The sequence below is a fragment of the Ambystoma mexicanum genome, chromosome 7q (assembly GCF_040938575.1).
Source record: "Ambystoma mexicanum isolate Mex_15411 chromosome 7q, UKY_AmexF1_1, whole genome shotgun sequence".
Classification (NCBI taxonomy): domain Eukaryota; kingdom Metazoa; phylum Chordata; class Amphibia; order Caudata; family Ambystomatidae; genus Ambystoma; species Ambystoma mexicanum.
Window position 1 is genome coordinate 430,957,770 of NC_090941.1, and position 16,129 is coordinate 430,973,898.

At 42.3% G+C, this 16,129-nt stretch overlaps 1 protein-coding gene across 1 annotated transcript; it reads right to left on the reverse strand.

Annotated features, from left to right (window-relative positions):
• Nucleotides 1–8,529: 8,529 nt before the first annotated feature.
• LOC138528052 (octapeptide-repeat protein T2-like) lies at nt 8,530–8,982 on the reverse strand. The gene has a single exon (XM_069639492.1). The coding sequence runs from the start codon at nt 8,980–8,982 to the stop codon at nt 8,530–8,532; it is 453 nt and encodes a 150-aa protein (XP_069495593.1).
• Nucleotides 8,983–16,129: the final 7,147 nt, after the last annotated feature.

Genomic DNA, 16,129 nt, shown 5'->3' on the forward strand with positions numbered 1-16,129 from the left:
TTCATGGAACGTTTAGCACAGTGCAAAGTGACTTTGCACTGCCAAAAAAACACGTTGAACTGGGCTTAATTCACAGAGCGGTGCAACGTGGATTTTTGAGGAGAAAAGTTACTTTGCTCTGCCAACGTACTCTTTGCACCACGCTAAATGGGATTGAATAAAAAAAAGCACAAAGTAGCGCACCCTTAGTGATTTTTGTGTGAATTAGGCCCATTTAGCTCATTGCGAAGAGTACTATTGCAGTGCAAATTGACTTTGCTCCGCAAAAATACACTTTGCACAGCTTTGTGAATTAGGTAGGCCCTGTTCAATATGTTTGTTGGCAGTGCAAAGTCACTTTGCACCAGTCTAAAAGTTCCATGAATTAAGCACTGTATATTGCAACATTAACAGTACAGACATGTGACTGATCAGCAAAATTGACTGACTTCATTGATGTCTTGTAGATTTCTATATGTGATTACATGTATAGTACATATATTTGGTTGATCATCAAAAAATACCTCATTGCTTCTTGGTTATAAAGTCACGTGTTTGTCATTCACTGGCAAGTGTAATATTTAAGATAATATTATAAGCACAATAAATGGTAGAATTAACATGATGGGCTTGGTATGCAATCTGTCAGAAATTTGTTTTCTGCATTGCATTTTAGGATGCATGGTCTCCATGGAGATGAGTTGTTGCAATTAAATAATAGGATTGAAACAGGGATCTGCAAAGTTGAGGAACTTCACCAGCACACACTGTGTGAAATGCGTTGCTGAACTTTGGAAATGTGCAAAGTTTTTCATAGGCACTATTAAATTCTCCAAACTGGATGTTTCAGGTATTTAAGTACACATATGCTCTGTGAGCATGATGCATGATGCTCTAGCATTGCGGAATGTGTTTCTTCTCGCAAACAACTGTAAACGTAATAAAACTTTCTTCAAAAATATTACACTCACCAAAACAAGCACATTGATGCAGTGAAATATTCCTGCAAAATACAATTTGCCAAAATTATTTCTCACAAACCAGTCAATATCTGATCGATAGGTTGATAAGAATGGGCATGCCATGCACTGCAGGTGCTAGGTTTGGAAGTATACAGCGTCCAGTTGCACATTTTCTCTCATGATTTCCCATTGAGTAATGATTGATATCAAGTGTAAGTCCTTTGACTTGCATGTAGGACAGTCTGGCCTGTTTAAGGTTCAGGGAATCGACCAGGGAAAGAAGGGAGCCGTGCAGGTGCTATGCTGGTTGAGACTCGATGGCATTGTAGTCTCTGAGAAAGATGTTATTAGAGTGGAATAAGGCTGCCAAAGAAGGACGGTTAGAGAGGTCATTTCTGAAACTACCACTCCCCTGGGTGGCCTGCAGATAAAGTGGAAGATGGTCTTGTATGTTTACGAAATGGGGAACAAACATGAGAAGGGGTTCAAGGAGTTGGGTACAGGTATCCAGTTTACCGTACAAGGCTAGTCAATGACTGTGACCCCTCTTCTCGTGTTACTGATATGGTCAATATGTTGGTTAGTGTAGCTGTGTGGTAGAGGCATATCGAATATGTGGGGTGAGATCGGTGTAAACCAGGTTTCAGTAAAGAACAGTGTATCAAGATTGTTGATTTCTTTGAGGTCAGTGATGGCAGTGTTGTTAATCAGCATAAGCGGGACATTGCAGATAGAAGGCACATGTTTTGTGGCAATTGGGGCCTGTGGATTGTCATGTGCCTGTTAAAACCACGGGAAGGATGTGGTTGGGTTGTGGAGCAAGGAAGCATATGTTGATGTATGCCTGGTATTTGAGCTGCAGATTGGCTGTACTTTAACACTGCCAGGCCCGAAAAATCACAACATGCTGCAACCATGGTTTCATTTGCCAAGGATGCCCAGTGAAAAGATGTGCCCAGGATCACACAATTAGTCACAATTATACTCAATGATGGAGGACTGAGGTGCACATCAAAGCCCAGCTTTATGCAAACCACAAGTCCAAGCTGGGAGAGCATAAAAGCCTTTGATCTCATAGCTCTCACATTTCAAACGATTCCAAGATAGGTTTGTTACAAAGCTATGTCAATAATGATGTTACATTACACTATTGGTTTACAAGACCTATGGGGAAAAGGAGTTGGTTAATGGTTTAACTACATATAGGATGTATATGGGTTAGTCACCTTATTGGTATATACCTATCTGATGGCTCTGCCTGGACCCATCCTACTACATTGAATACATCATCATGGGACAATGGATTGGTTGGTGCCATCCATCATAGCTGGTGTCGCAAGGTGACTCCTCATTGGTTCTCATCCAGCTTACCACCCTTGGGCATCCTGACAATTGAGATACGAGCGAGACATAAGTGGGGGAAGAGACTTCCATGGTCTGCAATATTTCTGATTAAAGAATATTGCTAATCATCCTGTGGCGATGAGACCTTCCCTATCCTTTGAACTTGGCCTTGTGTGCCATCTGATGTCTGTGTGCACACTGAGGGAGTTATGCACATGTCATATCTGTGTTTGGCTCCTGATGAATAACCAGTGTTTTCCATATCTAGGTCACGTGTTAGGATCCCATGTTGAGAGTGGATTTCCTTCTATTTATTGAGGTTTTAGCTTGTTCTAACATGCATGCTATATTCTTTGTGTCCACTCATGGTGCTTTTCAGTTTCTTTCTATAAGGTATTTTGGCATACTGCTATCATGCATCTGGACATAAATGGCTGCTTGTGCTCTTATTGAAACTGATTAACTGGGGAGTCTACTGCTTCTCATCCTCGGAACTGCTATCTGGTGCCTGTGTTCCATTAATCTATATTGCTCCCTTCTTAGTTTCTGACCTTTACTCTGATAGTAAGCTACTGCTTGGGCTCTGCAGGAGTTTCTCGAATATATTTGTTTTTGTGAATTCAGTATCTTGGGTTCTGGGGCCTTGCTAATTCTGAGATCTCCTGAGGCCTCAGCATTTGGGTAAATGGCTGTGCCCTGGTTCATTCCTCGCCATGTTGTGCCTTGCACCTCTTACATGTTAATGGTTTTAAGGGTTTTGAAGGCATCACAAAGTAGACACGGACAACTAAACGAAGTTTGGGATACAAACATGTATTCAAATAAAAATTCAAACAAAAATAAGGGTGGATGAAATCCTAAATTGCCCTATACTAGGGGGGATTTCCCTACCTAACTGAAACTAATGATAGTCTGTGTCAGGAAGTCCAAAGCAAATGTCCATATGTGTCCAAAACCTATACTTTCACTCACATCTACTTGTACAAGTTGTAGGGATGTCAGTATCAAATGGAAAGAGTTCAAAATACAAGTTCAGAGCTTCTTCCTGCTCTTAAGTGGAAAGGGGCTGACCCAAGGTTGAAATTGTTCATGTTACCAAAGAGGGATTCCCTTTCCCAAGCTTTCAAGTTTTCCAATGTTTAAAAACAACACAATTCCTTGGACTATTCAATTTCCTCAATTTCAATTCACACAGGTTTTTACTGCATTCAATCACAATAATGACAAAGTGGCTTTTCCTTAGGTGGGTGCATTTGGTCTAGGCACAGTTATCGCACTACAGAATCCACCCATCACAGGTCATGCAACTGACACATCTTATCTGGGTCCTTTTCATAGATATCTTGGCACAGTTTCAGCTTCACATTGAGGCTTGACCTAATCTCATTTCAAGTGCCCTTGAAGCTTTATTACCACTTCTATTGTCATCATGCATATGTTTATCAGCTTCCACTTGTAAAACCAACCTAGGCTTCCCAGTACACTTTCCTGCTAGGAAACTCAGTAACTATAACAGTTCTTTGCACAATTCACAAGAAGCATCGCAGTACACTCTCCTGCTAGGAAACCTCTTCTATGTTTCAGGTTTCTTAATTATAATTGATTTACACAATCCATAATATGCTTCCCAGTACACTCTCCTTATAGGGTACTTCTTCTCTATTTCAGGTTTCTTAATTATAGTTCCTTTACACAATCCATTGCAATCTTCCCAGTACACTCTCCTGCTAGGAAACTTAATATTTGTTTCACATTTTTTGATTAACGCACCTGACACCCTTTTCCCAGGTTTCTCTTGCATACAGGCTTTCTTACTATATTTCTGTTGCACAATTATTCTTAGCTCTTGGCAAGGCTTGCTTATTTAATTATTGACAATGCTTGGTTATTCAACACATTTATTCCTGGCTCTTGGCAATGCTTGCTTTCACTGCTTCTCATTATGTTTATTACTTTTCACATTTGTTTCTTTATATTCAATTCAGATATTCAAGTTTAAATGCCTTTGTGCTAAGCCACCCATTAACTGTGCCCGGAGCCCCCTTTTCAATCATATATATACACACAATTGGTCAGGGCGATCCTGGTAGATCCTCAGTAAAAAACACATTGACAATTCATTAGTCTTTTTTTAAACACAAAGAGTCATTCTTATGTATGTGTTCAAAGTATATAGGTTTAACATACCATACAAGCATATATTGAACCTTACACATTCAAAACATGAGACATAGATCTATCACAATTGATACATTTTTCAATTGTCTAGTAGTTTGTTATATGGCCTTGTATTTTGACAAGGTTACAATGAAACAATAAAGAGTGAAACATCCGGTGTGTTTGACACCTTGGTGTAATATGAAAAACAAGACAGTCGACACTGTAATGTTTTGGCCTATTGCATTTTGGGTAGCTTCAATGTGACAGCCTTCATCAGGACATGAATTGTGATTTGGGTTACTCACAGCCTATGGTGTGTATCTACAAATAAATGAAACAATATTTTAGAGGGTTCTGTGCCCGGAACATAGGTAAACACAAGCTTGTATACATAGCTAAGGATTCCATCTCAAAAGGGATTGGAAAGTCTAACTTACTGTGCTGAAAGCCTGTTCATTGGAACGTTATGGAGATACCACACACCGGGTGGAGTTTTCAAAACACGTGGGAATCCGTGCATGAAGATATAACACAATTGATGTGTCCCTGTGAAACAAATATAAAAGCAAAATGATATACTAGCTCTCATAGTCTAATATGTCATTCAGAAGGAACACCTCAGTGTTAAAGACTGAGATGAAAAGAAAACTCTTACCATGATTCAGCAGAGGCTGTAGAAGTGTGGAGACACTTTTCAAAACCAAAAACTGACCTTGTTGGTGCAGTGATTGAATGTTCACCTGTGAATAAATACATAATGTCAGGGCGGTTCTACCACCTGTCCAGATCTGAGTATCTGAGTGTTACAAACATCAAATGATATGCTTGTATGGTATGTTATGCTTATATACTTTGTACAAATACACAAGAATGACCATTTGTGTTTGAAAAATAACAACTGAATTGTTAGTGTGTTTTTTACTGAGGTTCTGCTCGGGATCGCCCTGACCAATTGTGTGTATATATATCTTGGATTACCTGGAATGCTCAGGAAATAGCCAGGTCCCCCTCTTTTTGTTATAAACCCCTTTTAAATCAGGCAGACTCACTGACCTTCTCAAGGTCTGGTTTCCACTTCTTGTGGCTTTCTGGAGAATTATCTCTGCTTGCCTCCTAATCACACTGGTTCCCTCTGGCCTACAGCAACTTCCACAGCTTCCTTGCATCCCCGCTGCTGACTTCGGAGCTCTGGTAAACTACTGTCAGCGGCCCTGAGCCTGTGAGCACTCGAGAGTCTCTCCAACGCTCCTAGTACCTTTGCTCCGTGCCGCATTGCTTTTTCAGCTCTGCCTCAGACTGCCAATGAGCCCCTCTCACTCACTGCACTAGATCACACTCTCTGTACCTCCCAGCAACTTTGTAAGTTAACTTCTAGTGTACTATCTGCTCTGTTTATGGCACCTGTGTTTGCTGATACTGTATATAATCTTGGACATTATAATCTGGTGGAGCAGTGCTATATTGTGATAGATACGTTGACCCCCTTGTTAGGCCAAATTGTTGCTAGTTTTGTTTGTTTGTTTGTTTATTTATTTCTAATTCACACCAAACCCAAAGGTAACAGGGCACATCAGAAGGAAATGCAAAGCTTACAGTGTTACAAATAGGACACAGTGGTACAAAATATATGCACAGGTATGATTACAGTCGAAATATATACACAAATGTACATGTTACAAACAGGTTATACTCCAAGTTACAATAAAAGAAAAGGATGGGCTGGGGCAGCCTAGATAAGGATGATACAACACTACAAATTAATGGTCATTAGAGTTGAGCAGGTTGATGTAGTTCTTTCTGAGGTGTAGGTATGGTTGATCTGCTCTAAACTCGTGAGGCGGGGAGTTCCAAAGTTTGGCAGCCTTCATGGGAAAGCTATTACCACCAATCTTGGTGACTCTGAATCTCTGTACCACGAGGCAATTGGCGTTACCGACTCTCGGCGGTCTGATAGATGTTCTTCTATTTAGTCTGTCTATGAGGTAGCTAGGGGCAGCATTGTTTAATGCTTTGTGGGTCAGGGAGACCAGTTTTAGAAGAATTTCATTGTGGGTAGAGAGCCATTTATATTGGGGTCAGGTAGAAGAGATATGTTCTCTTTTATTCATGCCTAGTGCAGCTCTTAAGGCGTTATTTTGAAGAGTTTGTAACCGCTGGATAATGGCTTTATTGGCGTCACTGTATAGAGCATTGCAGTAATCTAGCCTAGAGAGTATCAATGCTCTAGCCAGGATCATACAGCTGTCATTTGAAAGGAATGGCTTGCCTGCTCTGATAAGCTTACAAGTGTAAGCGGTGGTAGAGGCTAGAGATTTCACTTGATTGTCAAAGGATATGGTCGAATCAAGGTAAAAGCCAAGGGTTATGCTGCATGCCAAGGGTTTTGCTGCATGCCTCCCCTACTTCTGCAAACCTGTGACATGTATTCCAGTTTCCTGTATGTCAAGCACTCTGCTAGGGGTCCTCCAAATCGTTGTTGCCCTCCATTAAACCCTCCTGCCTGTGGTGCTTGGAATCCAAATCCTATGCCTCTGGGTGCAAACCCTCTCCCCGGGGGGTAATCTTATATTCTCCTGTTCCTGCAAAGTTTCCATTAAACCCTGGCCATATCTGCTGTGCTTCATGTGCATTGTGATTTTCTCCAAAATGCGTTAACACAGCTCCTTGTACTGTCAAGTTTGACAGTTTCTTTTGCACTAACTTCACTTATTCTATAATTCTCCCCTCAACTTTCTATCTGTACTTTTGTTTCAGTCTACAATGATGGACAATAGTAAAAAGTAAAAAGTAACTATTGTCCATCATTGTAGACTAAAACAAGAGAAGGACAGAAAGAAAGTTGAGGGAACAATAGAAAAAGTGAAGTTAGTGCAAAAGAAACTCTCAAAATTGACAGTAGAAGGCCATGATTTTGCACCTATACCCACAATTTTCTTGAATTGTCTCTGTACCTCTTCAGGGAGATCCTGGAATAAAATGTCATAAAAAATTGTTATATCTTTGTCCCATGCTTCTATCATTTCTAGATACCATCTCTCCTGAATGTCTTGTGTATAGGCAGCAGGGTATTCATCTGGTCTGATTTCCTGAGTCATTATCGCTCTCATGTCAGATGTGTCTGGAAATTGTACTCTAAGTGCCCCCCATATCTATGCTCAACAATTCTTGAAAGAGGCGTCATCATGGTGGGTATTTTGTGCTGTCACCCCACGATACGCTGTCCATTTCCAAATGTCGTCTGACTGTTTGCCTAGTATGGCACCAAATAAGATTTTCATGTCTCCCACAGCTAATGTCATGCTAGCCGTCACTCTTTCTAGCTCATAAATCAACTTCCCTGCACATGCTGTAAGCAACAGTAAGTTTTAAAATAAATTATTTTCATCAGTCTGTGGTCAAATTATATACTGGTCTAATCCCCTACTTTTCTGTAACAGAAGAAATTGTGTCAGCCTTGTGTTGCGTAAGGGTACAGACACACCCTCCGTCCTCTTTGACACTTTCATCATGCTTTCTTTCATTTGACATGGTAGATCCCTTAATCTATTCACATGTGGAGTGTTCCTTTCTGCCTCCCTCTGGCTCATCTCTGGGAGCCACAGAAATTGAATGGTCTTACGCCTTATTTCTGTCTAATCTAAATCAGACCAAAGCTACTTCTCACCCTGCACATGTGCCCTTTGATGGGGCTTGCAAAGCTTCCTCTTCCCTACTCTCTTCATCATCTTCCTCTACCAACAGTGTGCCTTCTTCTTGATCTTCTCTGTCCTCAAACTCTAGTTTTCTTAGAGGATATATTCTATATGCCCCATTCATTACCTCTTCTAATGCATCTCTTTCTTCCTCTTGCTCATATGTTCCCCAACACAAGCTTCTTGAGAAACCCAAGAGCACATTGCCAACCCGGAGAGTATCAGGTTATGAGATCATAATCTGGAATCCATCGATCAAAACGTTTAGGTGTAGCACATGAACACACATATTGGAAGGGAGACGTCTGAAGAGAGCTGCTTGTTCTGCTCCCTCGTCCCATATTGACTTTGTCTTCTCATAAGGCCTTCCTCTCCTTTGACTAACCCCTCAACTACCTTGCAGCATCTCTCAAAACTTCTCTTCTTTTCTCTTTCTTCATCTCTTCTTTTTCTCTTTCTTTTTCTTCCTCTTTTCCTTGCTTTTTTCTATCTTCCTGCTTCTTTTCTCTTTCCCTATCTTCCTCACATCTGTTCTCTCTTTTTCCTTTTCCTCTTTTCATCCTTCCTGTTCTCTCCTTTCCTTCAACCTCTTCTCCTTTTCTATCGTTACCTCCCCTTGCCTTCTCTTTACCTCTGTCGTTGTTCTTTCCATACATTTTTAACAATATGCAACCTCCTATCAATTTGTCAGACATAATTGCTGGCTCATTTCGCTCATCCTGCATGCCTCTTGCGGTCTGACATTCCTCATCCACTTCTGTTAACTTTGTTTGCACCCTACACCATGCGTCAGATTCTTCCTGTAATCGCACTGGCTTTTGCCTGTTCACCCTTTCACCTCTCATACTGTCTTCATCACCATATGCTGGCGGCGCATATATGGGGTTGGAATACCCTGCAGCAGCCTTTTATGGATAAAATCCATGTACACTAAGGGACGGGTCACTAGTTTGGGGAGGAGGAGGAGCTTTTGTCTCTGTAACCTTTCCATCGTGCTGGTTAAGCATCCATACTTTTATTATTTTGCTCATCCACTTCTTCTTCAATCATTTCCCACAGATCCAGTATACTCAATCTGTTCTGTAATTGTTTTCCTTTGTGTCAGGCATGTAAATATGTGCACATGTGTTGCAGCAACATTTCTGAATGAGTACCACCACGAGGCAAGTGCATACATATCTTGCCAGACATTTCCTTGACCCACTGAACGTGGTATTTAAGAATTTTGATTTTGTATCTTAGGAGTGTTTTGCACAAATGAACAATAGGAATATCCACCATGCTTAGAATATGAAGCACCACTTACCAATGATCAATGGACACTGCTTCACCCCTCGCCCACCATTTTCTACTCCTTTTCAAACCTCTCCCAACAATAGTTTCCCCAATCCTACCACACCAACATCTCTTTTGGAGACCAAATCCCAAATAACACACAATCCTTATTTTGAGCAGCAGCAAAAATGCTGCTCACGCGCTGGGCCCTTTTCTTGTACTACAGCACCAATTCACTTCTTTTATCAATACAAAGAAAAAACACCTCTACAATTCTACATTATCCTACAACACAAGGCGTGTGTCACCAAACATTAACACACATCAAAATACGGGTGTCTTCCCTTATAAGCAGGGGATTCCTCTCTTTATGTTTGCCCCATAAAGAAGCTTACCATGTGGCCTTCTTGTCGAAGGTATTCTATCCATTATCATTTTTACTTCTCATAAATCATTAGCACAAAAAACCCAAATCCCCAGTTTTAACATGAACTGGTCATAATCAAATCCACAGATTCCCTGAGGTTCTTGAGCAACCCCCCATCCCCAGCTGACTGCTCTCCTTTCTGCCCAGCAGGGTGGCTTGTGGGTTCTGGGGAAGGCTTATGGGTAATGGGCTACCTGCCGACCTCTATTCTCAGATGCACTTTATCTCTGCTCTCCGCAGAGATGTTGACAATATTTTTGATTTTCTGACTTTGGGTAGAATACTTTGAAATGTAAATCAATGATGGTTGAGTTCTCACACTTTCTTTGGTAAGTATTTCTTCTCTGCTGACATTTTCTTCTTTGTTAAGGGAACTTAAAATCTCTGATTCTTGATAACCTCTGGCCTTGAATCTATCTGACAGTTCTCAAAGATGCTTGGCGCAGTTTGTTTCGTCCTGTACAATATTGTTGACCCTCAGAAACTGGCTACATGGTAAACTCTTTATGGTGCTTTGTGCTTGAAAACTCAGTCTGTTTAGTAGGTTGTTACAGTCAGTGCATTTCCAAAATAATGTAGTTTGTAGTCTGGTTTCGATGAGTGTGACTTTGACATCTAGGAAGTCGACAGTGTTTCTGCTGTGTATGGTGGTGAATTCTATCCATTCATCAATACTGTTTATGTAGGTAGTGAATAGCGTGAATACTTCCTTTGTGCCTCTCCATACTCCAAACATATTGCGGGTCATTACGACCCTGGCGTTAAGGGTTTAACAGCGCCGTAAAAGGTGTTGGCGCCGTTAAACCCTTAACGCCTGATTACGAGGTCCCTTTGCGGGACCCAACCTTAACGGCTGGTTTTACCAGCCATTAAAGTAGGGTGCCGCAAAGGGACCTCGGTGCTAATTATGCTACCACAATTTGCGGTACCATACTTAGCCCCTTCCCCAGTCCCATTGAGCCCTATGGGGCGAAAATGGGAATGGGGGAGGGCCATGGTGAAATGGGGAAATACCGCCCCGCCAACCTTGGAATGGGGCGGTATTTCCCCATTTCACCATGGTGGACTCGTTACAACACCGGCACCAACCATGGTGCTAATAGCGCCATGGTTTAGGGCCGGGGTTGTAATGAGGGCCATTGTGATTGTACCTGCCCCAATACCTGATGTAGTTACGCCAGACATGGTAAAGTGAGGGCTACTACTTTCCATAGTTCCCTGTAGCCATGCCACCACCTGCATGCAAATGTGGTCCAAGCCTTAATGTAGGGCAGCTGCTGTTTTGAGTTTCCATTTTACCCTTGCCCAGAGTGATGTTGTTGTGCTGGATCACTGTGCACTATTGACCCACCCAAGTTGTTTTACCACATACATACTAAAGAGGACTCTTTCCCTTCATGAATATGTTTGGGGGTGTTGTTCGATTTTGAGAATCTGTTTTTCTCTTACCTGTCATATTTTTCCCAGCTCCCCACGCCCCAAAGCTTATTCTCTCTCTTAAACAGCAGAGTCTATATACATTTGAGGGGCCTTAAAAAAAAAAAAGAAAATGTGCATCAAAAGAGGGATGGAGGCTATGAGCTAACCTTTCCTCAGGGAAATGTAGATCATAGACAGTTACTGTTCTAATGTCAGTAGTGTTTGTGCCCTCCCTGTCTTTGACGTGCAAAAGAATAAAACAAACACACCCCTGATGGGGAATAAGGCAAAGAGAACAGGCTGCGAGAGTTCAAGCAAAGGTTTTATCTAATGAATAATATTCAAGAGATATCTGAGAGCGCTCTGGACAAGTTATCATTACATTACGTTTTATAGGGTAAATGACACAACTAACATAGGATAATACGTTGGTCCCAGATTGGTCAGTTCACTCTATGTCTCAGGTGGGGAGGCATCTCTTTATCCGGGTTGGTTGCTTGGTTAGCGGGAGGATTGACGTCAGTCATCTGTGCTCCGCTTTTGTGAAGGTCTGGTCGCTGCGAGGAAGGATGGTCACTATCTAAGCTAACATAATATATTCTCAAAAAATTCATACACTAAATAATGATTGTTCAAAAGACCTTCAGTAGTTTATCATGTCTCTATAAAAGTCACACATATATCTATATTATCTATAAAATAGGATTATACAAGTCTTAGGTTAAGGGTCTTGACCGCTATAATACACTGGTTGAAGTTAAGGTCTGTACACATAAGAATCTCTGGTATGTGGCATTTGTTAGTGGTAGGCAACGATATATTGCAGCAGGGGTCTAATGTTACTTGGGGATCTGCTGGGTGGGCATCATGGCATGGTCAGTGGTCTGGCACATGAAAGGAATATCTTGCAGCCACAAACGGTCACACTGGCAGTAAGTTTCCACTGGCGAGGGTGCGCGAGGGGCAACAACATGTTTGTGGAGATGGACGAGCTATGTGCTTAGCTCATGCTGGTTCACATGCAGGACAGTGATCTGAGGAAGAGCGATGTGTTACATTTATTATTGTGTTGCAAGCATCTCCGGCTCCAGCATGAGAACGGACCCGCAAAGTTTTCCAGTCAGAGTGAGAATGGTGGTGGGGGCCCTGTGCGCCTGGCCGGGCTGCTGTGAGAAAAGGGAAGAGAAGCGTTTTTGTACTATCGCAGTGAGGCCTAGTCACCAAGATGGAGTCGAAAGGGGGTACAAAAATTGATTCCCCCTGTCCTGCTCAGTGGTCCCATCTACGCGAAAGTCAACCAAAGTTAACATGGCATAAGGGCAAGGGGCGAACCCACTACTGAAGGCACTTGGTCCGAGCTTTGTACTGAGAAGTAGAGGACGTGAGGGGCCTGATTCATTCTCCCCTTTCGTTACATCTAAAGTAACGAATTATGACACTTTATTCTTTTCATTCTCCCTTCGGTAGTACTCAGCTTCAGCGACTGCTTCTTCCCAGGCTGGTCTACCCTTTATTGGCATCCATGATCTGCATATACTTCTCAAGCTATTCCCTCTTCTTGCATATTCATCTGGAGTGCATGTTAGGTATATCCCACCATCCCCGTCCAAATCTACCCATTCCTTGTTATACCATTGTAATTCTGTTGGTTCCTTGATTGTGGTGTGGTATAAATTATCGACCCTGGCCCCATATTGCCTGTAGATTGCAGTCATCCTGTACTTTGGAGAGTTATGTTCCCCTGTTTGTATTTGGCCGTCTATCATTACTGCTACCGTTGTCAGTCGGCCCATTGTTACCATCATCACAGTCGAGGTAGGCATACTTTTTGCACAAAACCGGAGTCCCAGTTGGCACACGCAGAAGAATAGTAACACAAAGACGATGATAGGAACTAGAATTTTCATCATCACATTTACCCATGATGATATCCAGCTGAACAAGTTGTCAAACCATGTACTTTCTTCCATTCCGCCCTGTGTTCTCATCATCTCTCCTATATTGTGGACTGCTGTTATCACATGTGAGAGTGTCCCGTTATCTGCATCTTCGGATGGCAAGAATGTGCAACAGGCCCCCCCGATTTTTTGGCAAATACCACCGTCCATCGCTGTGAGGAGATCTAGAACATATCTGTTTTGCATTGTCATTAGGCGTAGGGCACGGAGCTCTATTTTTATAATGTTGAATCTTTCTTCAGTGTCGTTGGCCAGTTGAATGAGCTCCCAGCGTACTATTTGCAACCATTTGGCGTTTGCTCACGCTTGGAGCGCTGGTGTTAGGAGCGATGCAAAAAATGTCTCTGCAGATGAGAACAGCTTGTATTTTTGCGGGATCTCAGCAAGGAGTTTTGTTGATTCGGACGAAATGTAGTTGGATGATCTTTTGTTTCGTGACAACTTTGTTTTCAGCTCGTATTCTGATAATAGTTCATAAACTGGGGTGTTTTCTTGTTGGGGAGCTGCCGATGGACCAGCCGATTGCGCTGTTGCCGATTTGTCAGCCAAATCTCTTGCTGCCGATCTGCCAGCCGAATCCGCTGCTGCCCCTTGGATATGGCTTTCTGGTATTACCATCAGTGCTGTATGGAGAGTGGCTAAGGTGCAAGTACCTTTCCAGGATGCGGGTTTATGGAGGTATGCTTGCTTGCCGCAAACTCAGTACATGTCCATGAGAGCTGCGGTGCCTTTTTTCATGTCTGGTATTATTACTATCTTGTTGCATTTTCTTGCTTCCCCCATGTTCACCTTTCATTCTCCACGGAAGAAGAGTTTCTGCGGTATTTCTTTTTGCGTTTTTATGGGCTTTTCCAGCACTGTAATCCATGTTAGTTTAGCAACATGCTGTGACCAGATAGGAGTGCGCACTCCTTTTATCCATTGGAATGCGTCTTCGGCCAGCCCCCGGAGTGCTTCTGCTCTGCACTCAATAGTTACATCGTGCCATTTGTTCTCAGCATACCTCGTCCCCTTTATGACAAGAAATGGCTCTTTGAGGCATATCACTCCTTGGCGACGACTAGGTCATGTTCTCTCACTCTCCATTCTTTCTAGGCTGACGGTGTGTGCCTGGAAGGTGCTTTTTATCCTACACAGAACCAAATTAATTAAACACTGAGCCTCCGACAAGGGCACTTCCTGTGGTATAAACATTTTTGATGTCCCTGATGCATGAGGAATGAGTGAACAGACATAGCAGCTTTCATTTGTTGCTTGCTTTGCCGTAGCACTCATGTCCGAGTACCATTTGTTAGATTGGTCAGGGTGGCGGGGGTCTTCTATTTCATCTAATCCCAGGTCATGATAAATGTCATATTTTTTCCCTCCTTCCCCCCTTTTCCTTCTCCTTCCCTCCTTGTGGCTTCTCACTCTTTGGTAATGTATTGGAAACATTCCAGCCCAGGTCGTGTCATTGCTGTTAAACATGGCATGTGTATATTCACTGATGGTAGCAGCGTAATATGAGGTAGGTTCTATAGCTTCCTCTGTATATGCACTTGTATTAGCTAAGTCTTTCGGCCAATAATAGTCGCCATCATATTCATTTGATTCATAATCATTACTCATATATATGCCAGGATGTAACAATGAGACAATTGTTGGACCTGCAATGGCGTGTTCTGAAGGCTGCGTTACATTTGTACCATTAATACCACTGTTATAGGTTTCTCCCCACATTGTCTTTACTCCAGTCCATATTAGGGTGGAACCCTCTCGTATCATATTAGCCCCGCTCCCCCCTTTGTGCAAATCATTAACCAGAGATAAGAGAGTATAGTGACAGGCCATGAAAAATAGCATCACTGAAAACAAAATTGCAGCACATTTCAAAACATATTCAATGTTACTAAACCTTTTTGCCCTGATGGCATCCCTATCACTATCTAACATAATTGCATTTGCCGCAATTGTACTTCGTTGGGCCATTTTTCACCTGGAGGGGCGATACAAAGTTGTTAAGTCACCATAATATGTACATTTATTTATATATTTACATTTCATATTTACTCATTATTTCTGTTTTGTGATTTCATTTTTATATACATTTCTTAGCCCTATGTTTCAATTACGTCCTCTGTTCTAAGCATTTCTATCGAGAGAGAGAGAGAGAGAGAGAGAGAGAGAGATAGCGAGAGAGAGAGAGATAGAGGACAGTGAAAGGAAATTGATACGAACATATGGCAGAGCAAACCAGAGGGCCTTAACATCTTTTCATGTTCCTTCATCATTAAATCACATTGTCATTATTTCTCAACATCATTTGTAGTACCAGTTCCACATTCCTGTTTGATCTGAGGGAATGTACTATCGTGTGCCCTCTTCACATCTGAGAAGTGCACCAAATATTTCAGTCCTTTAACTTTCAACGCAGTGGGTGTACTATTTATGACCTCATAGGGGCCATGAAACCTGGGTGAATTCCATCTCCTCACAAAGCTTCGGACGTAAACCTGTGACCCTGGTATCAGTGGCCCGCTGGGGCTGTCTGTAGCTGGTGTGGTAGTATCAGTTGCCACATTCTCAGTGAATGGTGGCGCTATTTGGTGCGCTATGCTGCGAACTGCGCGCATCAACCGAGTTAAATATTCCCTAAATTCTTCCCCCAGCACTGTGGCAGCCCTGTGTGCGTCTGATGCTCTCCTAATCAGAGAGAGTGGTGTGTGTATTCACCGCCCAGACACAATTTCATGGGGGCTCAGATGGTGGTCCTTGCATGGTTGCGTTCTGAGTTGGAACAGTGCTAGGGGTAGGCAATATACCCAGTTCTTTTTTAGTGTGTTGCACAACTTTGATAATTTGCTCTTGAGCAGGCTGTTGATCTTCTCCACCACCCCATTGGCCATCTGATGATAAATGGAACACAGTTTGTGC

Coding starts and splice junctions, on each gene's coding strand:
- LOC138528052 (XM_069639492.1), bottom strand. CDS start 8,982: ATGAGAGGTGAAAGGGTGAACAGGCAAAAGCCAGTGCGATTACAGGAA.